We start from the raw sequence: 19,603 nt of genomic DNA on the forward strand, positions 1-19,603 counted from the left end.
GGTTTTCACTTTGACAATACACCCTACTCCCTTCCTTGTTAATACATATAAATAAATAAGCTACTAAAACTTGTGAAATACCTTTTAATCTTTTCCTGACATTATTTGTTTGCTTACATTTAAACACAACTTCTACGTTTCAGAAGGGTTGCTGTTTTCTGCTAATAGTCCAGTTTACATTTACATCTAGTTCTGCTTCATTATGAACTTGTGTGATTCCTAATCTACCGTTTCAGCAGTGGATGATAACTAAGCAGTCAGATAGACAAGGCCAGGGTACAAACATGCCATTGTCTTCCGTTTTACACAAACCAAGAAAAAAGTATTCTGATCTCTTTCGAAGATAAGGACTCTATTTTTATATTTCCGAAGGCAGCTGGACCTTAAAACTCAGGGAATTCTCAAGGCAAAGTGAGCCATTTTGGTTCATTTTTGTCACCTGTCAGGAAACTAATTTGTATTTTCCTGTAATTTGTTCAACCATAAAGTGTTGTCTTTGCGCCTCCTTTTGAAATTGTTTTTCAATTCTATGGTGCTATAGTGTTCTTGCCTTTTTTTGGCACTTTACCTTTTCTGACAAGATGCTTCCCTTTTGAATTTTTCCCACCAATATGACTGCAGAGGCCTGTAGGAAGTTTTGTGATGGAACTGGGTTCCCTTAGACTCTGCACAGTGTTATTGAAATATGTTAGATGAACATTACACTCACACACCTGTAAACACTGCTATCAGATGACGCTAATGTTACCTGCAGACACTGTGGAGTCATCTGACCCAGATAACGTAGATAACATTAGTTCATGAGTGACTGTTGCCTCTTTAGAGCAAATACTAGGCCTAGAAAGATTTTTAATCTCAAATGGCTATCTATTGAAGACCCCGTCCCAGCAGTGTGTTAAGAGCACTTTTTACGGGATGGGGGATCGCTGCCATCGACAACGATGGTGGGCTCTGCAACATTTATTTTGGCCTACGGCTTAAAATTATCCCTGTATGGGTTATCACATGATGATCTAGAAACCTTCTCGGATTGTAAGGTGGCTAGGTAATTCTTCTATTCCCATTGAAACAGCCCAAGTGCACCCATATAAATGTTCTGACACTTGATATTCCAGCATATGAGGGGACAGAGCCTACAGTTATGTCTTTTACATACAGCTGTGCGAGTGCTGTGGTCTCTTGCCATGGCTAAAGTGGTCCCTTCTCGGAAGGAGAAATGGAGAGCCACACTGCCCTGTAGACAGGGAAAGTAATAATGTAGACATTGTAGTCAAAGAGGAAGGTACTTTAGACCTAGTGATAATGCAAGCTGCTAGTTCTACCCCTAGTCCAGCTTGCTAGAGTTGGAAGTAGAAACCAAAAATGATAAGAGGTAAATTAAGGATATCACCCTGAGTTTAAAAAGCATCTGGAAAAAGGCTTTAGTGTTCCAAAGTCATGCTCTGACGGAGTGAGGAAAAAAACTGCTAGTTACACTTTCCATATAGTGGCTGTCTGTGAATTTAAGTTTGTGACCTGCAAGATGGTCTTTTGCTAGAGTTTGCATCAGTCTCTTGAGTAACAGATATTTAGATGAATTCCACTTCATAAGCTTCTTCTTTTCTTTGAAGTAGGCTAATTCTGTTTTCCCTTGCAACCTAAAGTTGTGTGTGATTTTTATATTGACCACAATATTTCTTTCCCATTCTGTTCAAGTAGAATTTACACAGAACTAAAACTTGAAATGGTAAACCAAGTGCTTTGTTGGGAAAGAATTTGAGCACCACCAAAGGTTTACAAAGCAAATGTGTTTTACATCACATGGCTCTCCTGTATGTCCCCTCGTGCCCTCTGCTTTTAGTACAGAGGAAACTTTGCACAATCTGGATAAAAGTGTTGCTCTCATATGTTGCCTTAATCAAGCAAAGAAGGTGATTTATGTGTCTATACTGTTTGTGGCCATTATAACTTATGATGGAGAAACACATCTCAGACCTTCATATGCTTTTAGGTTGCATCCTATACAGCCCCTTGCAATGAGCTACAGAGAACTGCTCTTCCCGCTCTATCTCATACCAACACCCCTAGAATTTACATAATTATGATTTGTGGGGCAACCATGACACCGACCCTACATGCACTTTGAGAACACTGCTCTTTATTTCACCAGATCTCTGGTCTAGGCTCATACCATGCTGTAAAGATGCTTTGTTAGTTAATCCTAACACACAAGTTCGAATCAAATAGAACCTGACATAACAGGAAGGAATTGCTACTCGCTAGTAGTAACTCTGATGCTTCTAATCAATGCAACCCTACCATTCTAATGCCCACCCACTGTCAAAGCTACAGTCACTGTAGCAGCTTGTGCATTTTCTTACATTCAAAAATATGGGATAAAGGGAAAATGTGGGACAGGCTGTGGCATTAATATATTAGGACTGCGATGGCCGAATTTCTGGTCCTGTCCACACTGCAGCAATGGATTTACAAGAGATGGTAAAACAATGGAGCCATGGACTAAGAGTACCAAAGTTACTTCTAGTGAGTAACTTTATTATTTTAACATATGTTTTATCTTGCCAAGGTACCTGCAGCCATAGTTTTTGCCTGATGTTTCATGGATATTACAGTAATTGCCTTTTTTGCCAAACCCATATAATATGCTGTTATACTGCTGAGCATGCATTTTCTCACATTCAAAAATATGGGATGAAGGGAAAATGTGGGGCAGGCTGTGGCATTAATATATTAGGACTGCGATGGCCGAATTTCTGGTCCTGTCCACACTGCAGCAATGGATTTACAAGAGATGGTAAAACAATGGAGCCATGGACTAAGAGTACCAAAGTTACTTCTAGTGAGTAACTTTATTATTTTAACATATGTTTTATCTTGCCAAGGTACCTGCAGCCATAGTTTTTGCCTGATGTTTCATGGATATTACAGTAATTGCCTTTTTTGCCAAACCCATATAATATGCTGTTATACTGCTGAGCATGCATTTTCTCACATTCAAAAATATGGGATGAAGGGAAAATGTGGGGCAGGCTGTGGCATTAATATATTAGGACTGCGATGGCCGAATTTCTGGTCCTGTCCACACTGCAGCAATGGATTTACAAGAGATGGTAAAACAATGGAGCCATGGACTAAGAGTACCAAAGTTACTTCTAGTGAGTAACTTTATTATTTTAACATATGTTTTATTTTGCCATGGTACCTGCAGCCATAGTTTTTGCGTGATGTTTCATGGATGATACAGTAATTGCCTTTTTTGCCAAACCCATATAATACGCTGTTATACTGCTGAGCAGTATATCACATCATCAGGGGGGAAGATGAATGAACTGGCCTTTATTTTCTCAAGCACATCTACTTGTTAAATGCAGTATTTAGAAAATCTATAAAGGACAACTATAGAATACTGGCATTTACAAGCATTAATGAGTAGAGCTTGTCGACTCCCATGTTGTTATTTATGCAACATTAACCCTTTCTCCCCCAGATCATTGAGACTGAAAATATGATGGACCGAATTGTGAATGGCTTGTCTGAGTCTAGTATCAAGGTGCGGTTAGCTGCAGTCAGGTATGAGTTTACGTGGTCTGAATAAAAATAATTTGCAGTGTCTGAGTTCCTACTTTATTCCTCCTATCCCATCACACGACCCTGTTCAATCTTAGTACTTTGTGAAATTAAAAAGTGGCTTTTTTTCCTGCCATTTATTCATCAGCTAAAAGTATATTTAAATGTTGAATACTCCTAGTTAATATGATGGAGAATCCTTATTTTATTAATGGCACAGAGGTGAACATTAAGTAGCATACTGTTATTTTAACAACAGTAAGAAAAAAGTAAAGATAAGCTTCAGAACCATTAGATGACATGACAATCAAATGACCTTCCCTACCAATGGTGTTCCCTAGAGCCTTACTGGTCTCAGGCCTAATCTCCTTTTTGGCTATGCTTTTCTACAGATACCTGGAGTGTACATAGTGGACGACAAGCAGAAAGTCATGGTCCACAAAGTCCGGTGACAAAGGAGTGACCAGATGTTAATATTCCAGATAGGTTTTTGGGAAATAGGCCTCCCTGTTGTAACCTCTTGTGTCTCGAAAGAAGTTGAACAAAAGATGAGGGACCGTCCAGTACCTGACTGGTGGGATAATACTTCCCTCAGTGTGGTTTTTTACAATTTTGACTGTCAGACTGAAATAATAGCAGCAATCTGTATTTTATGGTACAGAACAGATTTTTCCTATTAAGTACGTTCAAAACGGCCAAAGCAGCTGATACATTCTCAATATATTAATATAATTTTATTAACTACCAAATCATTGGACTAATTTGTGGACTCGAGTATGTCTCCTAGTTTGGTTTGTAGCCCAGAAAACACAGGCAGCTATAGCACTCCTCATGAATGAGCCCTGCAAACTGAAACCTCCACCTTAGCCTCAAATACTAACCATTTAACCCATTGAGCAAAGGTAGTAGAAGTAACCAGAGCGTATTTTTAAGAAATTAATAACTCTGACAGACATGAAGACCCTTGCACACAGTTTGTACTGCTGAAGCATAGTACTTCATGCAGTCTTACTGGAGGATAGCCGATTAGTGTAGAGCCATTCTTGATATGACATGGACAGTAAATGTTTGACCCCTTAACAAGAGAAATTTCGAAGATAAACCTTGAAGCAATTGTTCTCTATTGTATGGCAAGTCCTGAAATGAAGTACCTAGTTCACATCCCACAGGGACAAATATTTAGGATGAGGAGGAACTCTGGTGATGAATATCCCTGACAAGACAACAAATAAAGATGTTTGCCTAAAGGGAACTTGTCAAGCACAAAATGCCTAGGATAAAGGACGTATCAGTTATCATTGAAAGTACGGCAAAAAAGAGCCCTGCGAAGGTCTGCCAAAATAATCACCACCTGAACTACATCAACTACAGTAGTGGTTCAAATCCAGTTGAAGATACCAGTCAAATGAGACAGTGCAGTAGGATATGAAGGTCGATGGAGCTCAGGAAATTCCGAATGTGGCTTGAACGTAGCATCACAATTCCCTGCATTCACCATCTATCCTCAAAATGAACCAGGCCATCAACACATGATTGGGGTACTTCAAAAGTGTATGGCTGAGGGCTTCAAGGTTCAACAATAAGCACTGAAAATCTGGCAGGGGTGTCAGAATTACAGCTGCAAAACTCAAACGCAAGGAGGGTTCGTATGATTGGAGCGAAAGAAGGAAAGGCATAGCTTAACCATTGGCCCCAAGGTTGGAAAAATCTGTCAGTTGCCAACTCATCTTGGTTTTTCTTCCATTTGAAGAATCCAGCAAATTGATGTTTGAGCTGAGAAGCACAAATATTTATCTGAAATGGACCCCACTTTCTCCCCTGCTACCGAAATATCCTGTGACCACCAATACCAGTTGATAGGGTCTGCCAGTGATGTCAAAACCAATCTGATGGCGTATTGTTGATCCCCTGAAGATTCTCTGCTCTGTAAAGTATTTGCCAAAGGCAAAACTTAAAAAACATTGGCCATACTTCACCCAGCGTTGGCCTTGGTCTCCACCATACTATTGATGGTTTTGACTGCCAAAATGCTCTGTCTAAAGATGAATTGAATAAGAAATCCTTTTTTGTTTACCAAAGACTGCTAATCAAATTTGTTGTAAGTTGGTATGCGCTACAAACCCATGCAGAAACCATCAACCACCATTCAGATTATAAACGTACTTGTTGCTCGATCTTAGAAGGCTTGCCTCAGATTCAAACAAAAGATGTGGGTTAGAAAAAATATTCCTCTGCCGTTCTACCCTTCCATTTGGTATCCACCATACTAGCTGCATTCTCCCCCCTCGCCCGCCGAAAAAGTGGAACTCAATTGCCATACCTGAGAACTTTCCAGAGATTTTGTATTTATAGGGACTAAAAGGCACTTGAAAAGGCCCTTAATTCAAAGAGGACAAAATACCTATAATTCTGGCAAGGTTCTTCAGTGTCATTATTGGGGTTTTCCTTAACTCATGCTGGATAGACCCCATCTTGCCTTGGTAGAGGAAGTGAGATGTTTGCAGATTAGATTACAAAAACCTGAAAATGTCATTCCTTGACTAGAATATGCTTAACAAGGCAGTCGTTTTTATGCTTAAATGTTTATAAGGTGCTTAAATGGGTTTGTTTAAGTTGGTTATTGGATAGGACTCCTTTTCCTTTTTTATTCAATAGGAAATTTTTGCAGAGAAAACCTCTGTATGCTTTTCCCTTTTTTTAGTTTTTCCTTAATCTCTTGAAAGATGAGACTATCAGTTCAATGAACATTTGGGAGACTGTTTTTGCAAATTGCCTGCAGTGTAATGTGGGTGGGAGAGGGGTGTAGAGAAAATTGATTCAGAAACTCTGAATAGGCTGTCACCTTGAGGTCCTGAATAAAGAGGTGTGGCATTTCCCTCCCACTCAGCCCACCCTAAAACAATCACCGGGATTTAAGAATTTGCAAGCTGCACTGTGAATAACCAAGTCCTGTACCTTTGTAAGGACCTTGACCGCTTTGTGGCCAGAAATAAATTCTAACTGAGTTAAGTGGAGTGGAACAGTGAGGAAAATTACTGTCCTCCTGTGCTAAAGGTGGACGAGGCTGGTCAAGTGGCTTTTGCTTTGACTGTCCCTTGAAGGGACATGTTGAGGATAAAATATGTTTAATGGAAGCTCAAGTGTGAATAAGGGACTTACACAACACTGCATATTTTCCCAAATCTTTCGTAAACTCATCCATGAACAGATATTCCTGAATCATAATTCAGTTGTGATTCTGCTTTACTCCACCAATTTAAGGCTCACTTTTAATAGGATCCATTTGCTTCTTTCCTGTTTTTAGACAGCATTTGCATCCTCAAAATACCAGAGTACTCTCTGCATTCAACCACTTAGAATCACAGGATTCTTCAGAGGTCATTGAGAATGTGTGTTCTCCACTCTATCCAAAATCTTATTCAGGTCCTTTTCTTTCTTGTATAAAAATTGGGAAATTGTGGGATAAAACTGGGGGTGGCTGTCCCCCGCCTGGGAGCTTGGTTTGATATGTTACAACCTGTTTCTGAAAGTTTACCCAAGTTGCTACTAAGAAGGGTATTTGTGTACATACTCAAATTAGGCTATGCGGACCATGCACAGTAACTAAAATATGCTGCCAAGCAAGGACAAACATTAGCTCTCCAGCCTGACAATAGTTATCCAATGTGTCCGAATTTGTGTTCTTCATGATAGACTGGTAAGTCTGCAAGTAATCAAAAATGTATTGTGATAACTGATCCTCAACATACACGGTTGTCACATCATCAGACCTAAGAGATGAAACTTGAAGCCATAGAAAACTTGGCTCCCTTTTGTTTTCACTTGCAGCTAGAGGTTCGATGTGATAAAAGAAAATAACCCACTATCAAAGGTTGCTTCACGGTCTAAGGCTAAGAGTGACATTGTTGATAAGGAAGGGCATCACTTCCCTCCCTGCTGGAGTGATCCAGATTCTTTTGCTTGCAAGCAGCTTTCCTGCCCATGCATGTGCACCCTTCATTGCCCCCAAAATAGGCCTGGGGAAACCTGTGCATGTTTTAACTATGGAGGTTCCTTAGGAAAAAGCTGCAGCCCCTCATTTTGCCACGTGTCTGAAAAAGGTCTTCCAGTGAGGGGGCCACTGCTTCCCACAGTGAATCTGCCACTGCGGAATCCAGAAAGCCTACAAAACCTTGTTGCATACCTTCCACGTTGTCTGTGATTGTTTAGGAAAGAAAGGGAACCCTGTAAATTCAAATCCATAACAAATAGACCTACTTACATACATCCCTTTTATAAATACTAAGAAAATGTGCCTGGGGTAGGAACACTAACTGTGCTAAGGAGATAACTTAAACTGAGGGAAGCTCTGACTGGCAACTTTCTCCTCCAAGCCTGAAATGAAGTTTTTGATGTTGCTTACCTCTAACTCCAGAGGAGGAGACCCACATGCAGAGCATACGCTAGGGCTTTTCTGCAGAATACCTAAAAATGAGGACACAGCATCCTTCAATAGTGTGGTGATGGAAAGGACGTAGATCAGTGATGGGGCAATTTAGGCACTTGATTGAGCAGACAAACACCTGCACCCTAAACCAGCTCCATGCAGTTCCGAAACAGAAATGACCAAGCATTATTATTCCATGTGCTCTTGCTATGCCCCATATGAAACCAGCCCTATCAATTTAATAATGCATGTAAGGAAAAAGGATACTCTCCTCAGCTTCCGAAGCAGCAAGAAAACAGGATTGTTTGTGGAAGCACAGAGGAATTTGTGACTGAGGGGAACACCAGTGACTGTGAGGGCCTTCTGATAGCCATGTGATCTATTGGTTATGAAGCTTAGATACAGGTATGGTGCATAATATGAAGCCTATGTCCCATGGCATCACATGTACCTATTTTTAACCAACCAACCCAGTGTTAATTAACTAGTAAGTTGTGCTTTACTTATCTGGTGAGATAATAATTGAATAGAGCCCGATTTTGTTATTGCGAGTTTGTGAAATCCCACCCCACCCTCAGATGACAGAGTAGACATCAATGTGTTGTGTTCAATATCTGATTGAATCTTTCTTTATAGATGTTTACACAGTTTATCGAGGTCTGTACAGCAGCTCCGGACTAGTTTCCAAGACCATGCTGTGTGGAAGCCTTTAATGAAGGTGAGATCTGTAAAGACCACAGTTTTCATTTTAGTCATTGCATTGTGGTTTGTTTTTCTACAATATTATGTTATGTCATTTGAATGTGCTTTGTGCAGTACCAAAACTGTGAGCGTCAGTGAGTTTGTGAATAACGGTCCTGAATGGATTTTTGGGAGAGGAGATAAAACATATTATGAATGAAATTAGAGGATAAGACTGCAAGCCTTCGATGACTGTAGGATGTTGCAGGGTTTCGCCAGGGTCGAAGACCATATTTTGGAGTGCTTCATTAGGGAATTTTGTTACAAACAAAGTAAAATGTATTCAAGTGGTCTCTTAACAAACAAAACAATAGTCAGAATGATTAGCTGCTAAATGGGAAGGGGCCCTTTCCCCTCAGACATGCTCCAGTTGTTCAGTGTCTCTTCCAATGGTTGCAGACTCCCAGTTCTTCCTGACTCTGGCTCAATTCTCCTAGTTTGGTTGGTTCATAGGGGTGTTATTCCTCCTTCCTCGTGTTGCGGGCTTCAGGGTTCCTTCAATGTGCGGTCTCATTGCTGATTTGAGGATTCCTGAACCATTCTTCCGTTGGCTGACTTGTTGCGGCTTCCAGGGCCCACCACCCCAAAGACCAACTCGGCACTGGAGTCTGCCTGATAGTTGAGTCAGTTGGTCCAGGCATCTGTGAGGGAGGCCAGCAGATATGTAGAGCAGTCATTTTAGGTCAGTCCAGATCTGTATTATCTCTGCTATTCCACCTTTCACCTCTCTATTCCCAGGGAAACCTCTCTGATCCAATCTTCTTCCTCCATCCACATTATGGTTCTGCTCTGACTATCTAAAAGATGGTACTCTTTCGTTACCTTTGCCCTTCTTTTCCCATCTGATATTCTTATCTCTTCTTCCACCTCCTGAAATGTTACTGCCTCTCCTCTCCACTGGTCTCTCTGCCCGCTGTTGAAACCTCTACCCCTCTCCCTCTGGGCTTATTTTCCTCTGGGGTGTTTCCCCATTGTTGTCACACTTTCAACCTCCTCCATAACACCTTTGCTGCTACCTCCACCCTGGGATAGTTAGTCTTCCACCACTCCGCCTGATGTTATCACATCCTCCTCAGGTTTCACCACCTTCACTTGACTTCAATTCTTGAGTACTAATCTTATTACCTACTACCGTTTTTCTTTTTTTTTACGTTACCTGTTACATGTGTATTTTCAAATGTGAGTCTACATAGTAATAATAACAATAATTCAAATGTATATGTGGAGAGGCTGTCCTTTTTAAAATCGTATCTCTGCAAGGCGCAGATAAGTGCATGGTCACATGCCATCAGCTGCGGCTATTGGTGTGTATGTGCTGGAGCTGTCAGTGTACTATGCCTCCTGTGATTCCAGGAAGGAGAGGCTGTCCTTTTAAAAACCGTATCCCCTGCACAGTGCAGCGCGGAGAAGTGTTGTCAAGTACATTTAGCTGCAGTCTACGACCGTTGAGGCGGTGGGGCCATGTCCAAGGTCTGGGAACAAAGGTCTGATAACTTCCTTTTATTCTGAAGTAATCCGTGGTGGGTGTCGATGTTCAGTAAGTGATATTTAATATCTTTTTTGCTTCCTGCTACACCTGGAAAACTGGGCCCTTAATATTTACTTGGCATTTATATCTAAAATCTGAAAATGTATGATCTAAAAAGCAAACCCTGTGAACGTTGTAGCCATCACATGGTCTATTTTTCTTGATACAACTCCTTCGCCATAACCTACTTCTTGTCCAGAACTGACTGAAACAGCATGTCGCCCAAAAACTGCTCCCACAAATATTACTCACTTGTTTTGCTACAATAGGGACGGATCTTCAGATGAGAAACTCAACGAGGGTGCTTGTCTACATAAGGTAACTAAGTGTAATAAGTTCAAGAATAACCTGTTTTGTGCAGCAATCAACGAGGAACTTGGGGAGTACCCTGAGGACCATGACACCTCCCCTCCCCTTAAAAAGGAAAGAAGGGGTGGTGCGAGGGATCCCAGGGAAACCCTCCTGGGGAATAAAACCCTGCAGGAACGGATGTGTAGCAGGATGGATCAATTCTTCCCTTGTATGCCATTCGTCAGTACGGGAAAGAACTCCCAGGTTCTAGTCGCGGGATCCCGAAAACGTCTGTACTCTAAATAAACAAACAGGATATGAGCCGAGGGACAGACAAGTAGGTAGATCTCAAGAAAACAAGAGGTGGAGAAGTACCCTGTGAGTCGGAAGGAAGAGCCTAACAAAGGTTCTTGAAGAGTCTTGGATGACAGGCGTAAATGGCAGGATAAAGGCACAAGGCTGAGGGAAGGAATAGAAGGAAATGGTTAGTAGAAGCAAGGATGTAGGTAACATGCACCCTAGCTGCGAACTCACGTAGCGTCTGGGGAGAGAAGCGACGCGCTGAGCTTTGGATCCGCTGGGCCATATCCGGAATCCCCGGAACAACGTGATGACGTCAGAGGACATCTGACTTCCAAACGCGGAAACACTGCACTGCTACCCCAAGTAAGAGGAGCCATGTTGGAAGAAGGAAAAATAGATAATGCTCGCAAACCTCCAGCTTTGCCACAGAGAGCGGCGGCGCCAACGAGCCATGACAGTATGCCCCCCCCTGAGGGTAACACCACCCGGCTTGGTCGGGTGACACCTGTGAAACCGGCGAACAAGCAAAGGTGCGTGGACCGTGATGAAATCAAGAATCACAAATACCAGAGACTTCGAATTCGGGACCATCATTTGTAGACACTGGCGGAGGGCAGGCTTTAGAACAACCAAACCGATCTGGTACATGCAGTTTGAGTTGGGATACATGGAATACTGGGTGGATTCTGGACCATGACAGTGGAAGCTGTAATTCAAAGGCCAAAGGACCCTTCGTTCCCAATACCTTGAAAGGCCCAAAAAACTTCGGAGACAGTTTAGATGGAACCAAGTGTCTGGGAAGAAATTTTGCGGAGAGCCAGACCAAATCCCCCGGAGCAATCTCGGGAGTAGGTGAGCGATGCTGATCTGCAAAGCGTTTAGAACGTTCTTGAGTTTCCAGTAATGCAGTCCTGGCCAAAAGATGTCCCTGTTGAATGTTGCCCATAAGGGTGTCGGCATCTGGAAATGCTGAAGACTTGAGAAGTGAAGAAGGACAACAGGAGGGATCATACCCATAAGTACAGTGAAATGGACTAGTCTTGATAGATGCATGGGGAGCATTGTTATAGGCAAACTCTGCCAAGGGTAACAGCTCCTTCCAGTTATCCTGTGCAGCAGACACAAAGCAACGCAGATATGTTTCCAAAGTTTGATTTAAGCGTTCGGTCTACCCGTTCGTCTGAGGATGATATCCCGAATTTAAGGCCCTTTTAATGCCTAAAGCGGAGCAGACCTGCTTCCAATATCGGGAGATGTATTGAGAACCTAGATCTGACACTATGCTGTCCGGAAGGCCGTGCTGGTAGAAAATGGAATTTATAAAATGTCTTGCCATCTGTGGAGCTGTCGGTATCGAGGGCAGTGCCAGGAAATGGGCCAATTTGGTGAAATAATGGACGGTTATATGATGGTGGTGTGTTTTTTAGATTCTGGTAAGTCGACAATGAAATCTGTGGAAATCAGTTGCCAAGGACGGGTAGGTATTTGGACTAGAGCCAACTTCCATAATGGTTTTCTGCGAGGAGTCTTGGTTTGGAGGCATACCACGCATGATGAAACGTATTCAGTCACGTCCTTCCTTAGGGTTTCCCACCAGAAGTGTCTCAATATGAGCTCCTGAGTGTTAGCTATCCCGCGATGTCCGGCCGTGATGGAATCATGACACATATGCATAACTTCTGTGCGGAGCCGGAGAGTAGGGATGTATACTCGGTGACCTTGATAAAAGAATCCATCTTCGAAAAGATAGACCCCATTTATCCGCTTGAAGTCTGATCGAGTCCTTTAAAACACTAGTTTGGGCTGCAATTGAGTGAAGGAAGTCCTGAACCACTGCTATAAAAGTAGCATGAGGAAATAGTCTTTCGGTCTGAAAATCAGGCTTCCAAGTCGGATCTCTTTGTGATAAAGCATCAGCTTGTAGATTAGTTTTACCTGGAATAATGGTGAAAGTGATGTTGTAGGTAGAGAAAAAATGTGCCCATCTAGCTTGCCGGCTGTTGCGTGTTTCGGCGTATTGCAGACTCTTGAGGTTTTGATGATCTGTGCGGACCTCGATGGGGTGTTGGGAACCCAACAGGCGATGTCTCCACTCTTCAAACGCTTGTTTTATTGCCAATAGTTCTTTTTCTAGGACCGTGTAGTTGATTTCGGAGGGAGAAAAGGTCTTAGAAAGATAAGCCACCGGGTGCTCTGGTCCCTGTGCAAGAGCTTGTTTCAGCACAGCTCCCAAAGCAAAGTGAGAGGCATCAGTCTCTACTATAAAGGGTAGACTCTGGTCTGGGGTCTGCAAAAGTGGAGCTGAAGTAAAAAGGGCTTTCAAAGTTTCAAAGGCTGATTGGGCTTCTACTGTCCATTCAAAGGTCTTTCCCTTCTTTAGTAATCTTGTTAGTGGCAGAACAATGGAGGAAAACCCTGCTATAAACTTCCTGTAAAAGCTCGAAAACCCTAGAAAGCTTTGGAGTTCTTTGATGGTACGAGGAGGAGACCACTCTAGAATCGCAGTGACTTTGCGTGGATCCATGGTAATCCCGGTAGGGGACAGGACGAACCCCAAGTAAGTAACAGTAGTCTTATGGAATTTGTATTTCTCTGGTTTACAGTACACGTGGTTGCTCCGTAATCGGTGTAATACCTGGCAATACATGTTGGTGATGTTCTTCAGGATCTTTAGAATACACTAGGATATCATCAAGGTATACCACTATTGTATGGAGAAGGAGATCTGAAAAGATATGGTCAATAAATCTCTGAAAAACTGCAGGGGCATTCGAGAGGCCGAAGGGCATCACCCGATATTCGAAATGCCCAAAGGGGGTACGAAATGCAGTTTTCCCCTCATCCGCCTCCTTAATCCGGATGAGGTGATAGGCTCCTCTGAGATCCAGTTTCGTGTAGATTGTTGCCCCCTTAACTGCCTCCAGGATATCGGGGATTAGTGGCATCGGGTAACGATCGGGAATGGTGATTTTATTAAGACCCCGATAATCGATGCAGGGTCTTAATTCATTTGAGTCCTTTTTAGCTATGAAGAATAACGAGGCTCCTGCAGGAGAGGTTGATTCAGTTATCAGCCCGTTTTTAAGATTGGTATCCAGATACTGTCGTAAAGCTATCTTTTCTTTCTCTGAAAGGATGTACATCTTCCCTAAGGGAATTGGCTGTGAAGACTCGAGACGAATGGAACAATCGTCTCTTCGATGAGGCGGCAGCTCAGAGAACTGAGAAGAGGAGAAAATGTCCTGGAATTCTTCATACTCTGGAGGCAGAAGGCTGATTTGGTCCACTATCTTTCGGTAGTTATCAGGATTCAAAGGAGGAGTACAGAACCCTACTGAACTGTCGGCAAGACAGTGTTGCACACAATGCTCCGATCCTAAAAAGATTGAACCGGCTGCCCAGTTTATGAAAGGGCTATGTTGCCTTAACCATGGCAGGCCTAAGATTACGGGCTAATGAGCGGCTTTTATAATAGCAAATACAATTTCCTCCCTGTGAGAACCGATTGACATTTTCAAGGCGAACATCTGTTCTCGAATGGGTCCCAAAACTAGAGGGGTTCCATCCACACCTTCTACAGGTATCGCTATTGCTTTGGAAGATCGAGGTAAATTCTGTGATTTCGCCCATAGATCGTCTATGAACAGGCCTGCTGCCCCACAATCGACCAATGCGGGTACTGTTACAATAGTCTTGTCTGGCAGAGAAAGAGTAACCCGCAGGACTACCATGTCCGGTGATGGAGGTAATAATGTAGGAGAGTGGGAACCAGTGCCTGTTACCCCGACCGTAGTTCCCTTTACGGCTGAGGTCTGGCCTTTCCCGAACGAAACGGTCTTCTGAGAGGAGCTATCAGGCATTCGTGAACCGCATGGGCGGAAGAACCGCAATACATGCATAGCCCCTGATTCTTCCTGCGGGCTCGTTCCTCGGGAGTGAGAGGACCTCGAGTGATTCCCACTTGCAGGGGTTCATCGGGAGTAGAAGTTTTGGGAGAAGATATGAATTCAGGCCCAGAGCGATGACTTCTCCCTTTTTTCCTTTCAGCTTGTCTCTCTTGTAGCCTATAGTCCAGTTGCATGGTTAGGGAGATTAAATCTGCAAGCGTGGTGGGCCTAGGAACCCGTGCAAGTTCATCTTTCAAATCGTCATGTAGCCCTCTTTTAAATAAAGTTATAAGAGCATCATAGGCCCATGACGTACCTAAAGCCATTTGTTTGAATCGAGTGATAAACTCTAAAATGCCTGGAGACCCTTGCTTGAAATCTAAGAGTTTCTCTTGGGTGGAAACATTGTACTCCTTTCTTGAAAACATTGCTTTTAGGCTTGCTGTAAAAGCAGGCCCAGAATCGAGTACGGAATTATTAGAAGTGACTAAAGGCGTAGCCCAAGCAAGAGCAGGTCCTGTTAGATGGGTAATCATGTAACCCACTCTGTCCCTATCTGATGGAAAAAAGGACGTTTTAAATTTAAATTGCGCGGTACATGCATCCAGGAACTCCCTTAGAGATTGAGGATTTCCATCGTATCTCCCACCTGGTAACGGCCCTGGAGGAATCTCAGAGCTTGTTGGGGGGCTTAATCAACATCTGCTGTTTTAGATATGCATTTTCACACTTCAAGGCATGTACTTCATGGGACAATCCTTGCACTGCTGTCGTTAATTGCTGCACCTGATCTAACGCTGCTTGGAGCGTTGTCATATTGAAATATACGTATGGGCGTCGCTTGCTGTAATAAGTTCAAGACTAACCTGTTTTGTGCAGCAATCAACGAGGCACTGGGGGAGTCCCCTGAGGACCCTGACACCTCCCCTCCCCTTAAAAAGGAGAGAAGGGGTGGTGCGAGGGATCCCAGGGAAACCCTCCTGGGGAATAAAACCCTGCAGGAACGGATGTGTAGCAGGATGGATCAATTCTTCCCTTGTATGCCGTTCGTCAATACGGGAAGGAACTCCCAGGTTCTAGTCGCGGGATCCCGAAAACGTCTGGACTCTAAATAAACAAACAGGATATGAGCCGAGGGACAGACAAGTAGGTAGATCTGAAGAAAACAAGAGGTGGAGAAGTACCCTGTGAGTCGGAACAAAGAGCCTAACAAAGGTTCTTGAAGAGTCTTGGATGATGGGCGTAAATTGCAGGATAAAGGCACAAGGCTGTGGGAAGGAATAGAAGGAAATGGTTAGTAGAAGCAAGGATGTAGGTAACATGCACCCTAGCTGCAAACTCACGTAGCGTCTGGGGAGAGAAACGACACGCTGAGCTTTGGATCCGCTGGGCCATATCCGGAATCCCCGGAACAATGTGATGACGTCAGAGGACGTCTGACTTCCAAACGCAGAACTGCTGCACTGCTACCCCGAGTAAGAGGAGCCATGTTGGAAGAAGGAAAAATAGATAATGCTTGCAACCTCCAGCGTTGCCACAGAGAGCGGCGGCGCCAACGAGCCATGACACTAAGGTACCCGCATCTGACGATCATCCATATCTCTTTATTCACAGACCTCCTCTAGTTCGACTGACAGCTTGGGCGGAAATGATTCTAATTCTCCCTCATTAACTCAACTGATGGAACTAGTAGAAGACACAAATACTATGTTACATAAATGGCCTTCTCTCTTGAAGCTTCTGCATGAACTATGTATAGCAATCAGTTATCGCTGCCTTCTTTGTTCGCTGACCAACATGGATCTTTTAACAACTCCCTTCCCTCACAGGATATTTTCATGCAAAATGTAGTCTTTACAGGACTCTCTAACACAAGGTCCCTACTTGTTTTCTGCTTTCAACCTGGCATTGTTGTCATTGGTCCAATTATACAACATCTTATCTGAAGTAAGAGGCCATACAGCATTGCTGGTCTGGATTGATAACTGATTGGGGAACTGACAGCCTTCACCCGGATTGATGGTGCCACCAGTTGACTTAAATTGTGTGGAGTCTGTACTGGACATACTGCCTGACCATTCAGTGGAGTTGTGTGATCAACCTCCTCAGATTATGCCTCCTAAGGTATGTGTTCATCCAGCTTCCGATGTTAGCATTGGATTGTTTCAGAAGTGGTCAGTGCTTCTTCCCTTTGTCATGAGAACTATACTAAGCAACGAGCCAAGAAAAATAAAATTGAAAGAATCTACAGGTGAAGCAATGCAAATCCTCACCAACATGTCTTTGTACCATAGCCAGCACCTTAACATCAGATCGGAATCTGCATGTACCTTTAACATGTGAATCTATGGAGGGTACTCAAGATTCTGCTATACCAAAGAAAACAAAGAAAAGATCTAATATGATTTCTTTTTTTCCATAGATTAACCCACCACTTCTGAATTAACCTCTATAGAAGGAAGAATTACTTGCTGTTGTCCTTATATCTGCACAGAAAGGTCCTGCGCATCCACTGCAGAAGGAACCCTTAATATGTCAATGCCATCATCTACTTCTGACTTGCCACTGGACTTAATTTTAACTCAACATAACTTTTCAGGCCTGGAAGAGTCGTTTCCCTCTTGCAATCAAGTGGATACTCGGGCTGAACATTTTTGCAAATCTACGCAAGTACAGTACTTTGGACGTTCGTATATAACACCCTTAAAATTAGGCTTGGAATTCTTATTTCCATCTTAACCAATGGTACTGCTGAACATGTCTAATATTATATTCTTATTTTACGAGATCCCATCCTTATGTAATCTAGACTCTTAAGATACTGATCTGGTTCCGTTTTTAGATCAACGGGCCGATTCCGTAGGCCAGTACTTTCATTCTTGTGTAGTAGTTTTGTTGTTGTTAGAAGAGAAAGAGTGTTCTCATTGGGTTATGACTTATTTGTTTGTTCATAGAGATTGCCATCAGTGGAATGTCTGGAAAGATAGTTTATGGCCCTGTACAATCTCAATGCTATGATCTGAAAATATCTTGTGCTGCAAATTCTTCCATGAATTGGTTAGTCCATTTCTAGCAGGGGTCCAAGGTTGATGCTGTTCTACCTTCTGATTGGTCTTGGCACAATACACGTTTTTCTAGCAACCTTTACCCTGAACTAAATTATTTCAGAATTGTACTTTTACAAGTTTAAGGAAGGCATGGTGTCAACAGTAAGACAGACACGAGTGACCACAGTTCAAGGGTGTTTATTGAACTTCAAAAAGGGTTGAAAAAATGCCCATCTAATCCTAAATCTGAAGATGGGAGCAAGCTATGACCATCAAATAATAATAAAGCAGTCCTAGTGGTGTTTTCTCAAAATAATAGGGCCTATACTAAAAAGAACGAGTGCCAATCCTTACCTCTAAATACACATAGTTTGGGAAACAAGGTTATATAAAGAAAGAAGTGTTCAAGAAATGATATGTCAGGATATTCATGCCGTTGGCCTCCTTTCCCCCACATTTTCAGCACAAGGGTGCAGTTCACACATTAGCATCAGGGCCTTCCGTGCCCAAGTCTCTGCCTTTCAAAGTCTCTTCTTTCAGAGGGTCTGATGCGACAAACACTAAGTTATTTTCCTTTTAGGATTTCACATGTACTCAATTTCTCAGGTGATTCTCTATTCACCTTGGATCCCCTCAGCCGGGCTCAGATCCCCTTTAACACAATGCTTGTAGGATTTCCATGTATCCAATTTCTCGAGTGATTCACAGTTCACCCCCGATACTCCTCAGATCCGTTTTAATATAATGTTCGGTCATTCTCCCTCTGCCGGGCTTGGACCAATTTTATTCACTCTTAACTTAAACTGGCTTTACCACAAACCTTTCAATTGATCTCCCTCGTTCAGGCTCGGACCAACTTTATCTACTTTGTCATCAACCTTTTTGGCAGTATCAACATCGAAGACTTTCAATTATGCACAGGATTTTGCTTAACCCGCTGCAGCACCACTTTGATTCACATTCCTTTGCCACTCTTTTGCTTTTGCCACCTCTCTGTTGGATACCTCACAGAGACCTTCAAATGAGCATGCACACGATGCCGGACCACTCTGTCATAGGTATTGTATCTTGGTTTCAAAGTTCAATCACTCATCTGTTGTTCAATTTTACTTGCGTTGGTTATCACGTGCGTTTCATACACTGGTCGCTTCAGCGCTCATTTATACAATGTTGCCGCTTGCAAACTTGGCTTGAACACAGACCTGTCTGGTATCGATTTCCCCAACTCACCGGCTGTGTTGATTTCACTGACACTGCTTTGTTGTAAGAGCCAAGGACAGTACCACTGCAGCAGGCGATTCTCCCCACATTGATTGTCGACGCGGGAGGGCCCAGGTATCTCCGACATACAATGCAGGATTCTTCCGCCTGGTTTCCAGGTCTTGCGCTTTCTATTCTCAAGGTTTAGTTAAAGTAACGGTTCCTTGCCAAAAATATCAAGGGCACTTCCTTCCTTGCGATGCCCTTCTGTTTCCCTGTCTTTCTCCTTGTGTTAAACTGCCATCTTGCAACTGCTGTTTCCTCGTGTGTTTTGCCTCGCTTAGAGTGTGCTCTCATGCTCTGCCTTTTATCCATGTGGGGAAGTGTAATTGGAGTCAGGTGTGCGTGAGGGTTAGTAATTGCCTGACCCTGCCTGACCATGGTATTGGGACTTGTCAGGTATACGGCTCGGGCTTTAGTCCGTTTATCTAATAGCGAGCTGTACGTGAGAAAGTGTTCGTGCTGTGAAAGGGGGTGGGGGTTGAGTTCCTAAGTATCCTACCTGGTAGGATGGGGTAAAGGTGTTACAGGGAAGGGGATACCACATCTCGCC

The 19,603-nt window shown here is 43.0% G+C and overlaps 1 protein-coding gene across 7 annotated transcripts in view; it reads left to right on the forward strand.

The window, feature by feature from the left end:
• The window catches only part of ARMC8 (armadillo repeat containing 8), a 1,620,024-nt gene that overhangs the window by 1,153,187 nt on the left and 447,234 nt on the right, over nucleotides 1-19,603 (forward strand). For all 7 annotated transcript variants that reach the window (XM_069615827.1, XM_069615825.1, XM_069615821.1 and 4 more), the window contains 2 exons: nucleotides 3,488-3,570; nucleotides 8,630-8,711. In XM_069615827.1, coding sequence (XP_069471928.1) covers nucleotides 3,488-3,570; nucleotides 8,630-8,711 — 165 coding nt within the window. The remainder of the gene's footprint in view (nucleotides 1-3,487; nucleotides 3,571-8,629; nucleotides 8,712-19,603) is intronic.

This window comes from Ambystoma mexicanum, chromosome 9, assembly GCF_040938575.1.
Source record: "Ambystoma mexicanum isolate Mex_15411 chromosome 9, UKY_AmexF1_1, whole genome shotgun sequence".
Taxonomy (NCBI): Eukaryota; Metazoa; Chordata; class Amphibia; order Caudata; family Ambystomatidae; genus Ambystoma; species Ambystoma mexicanum.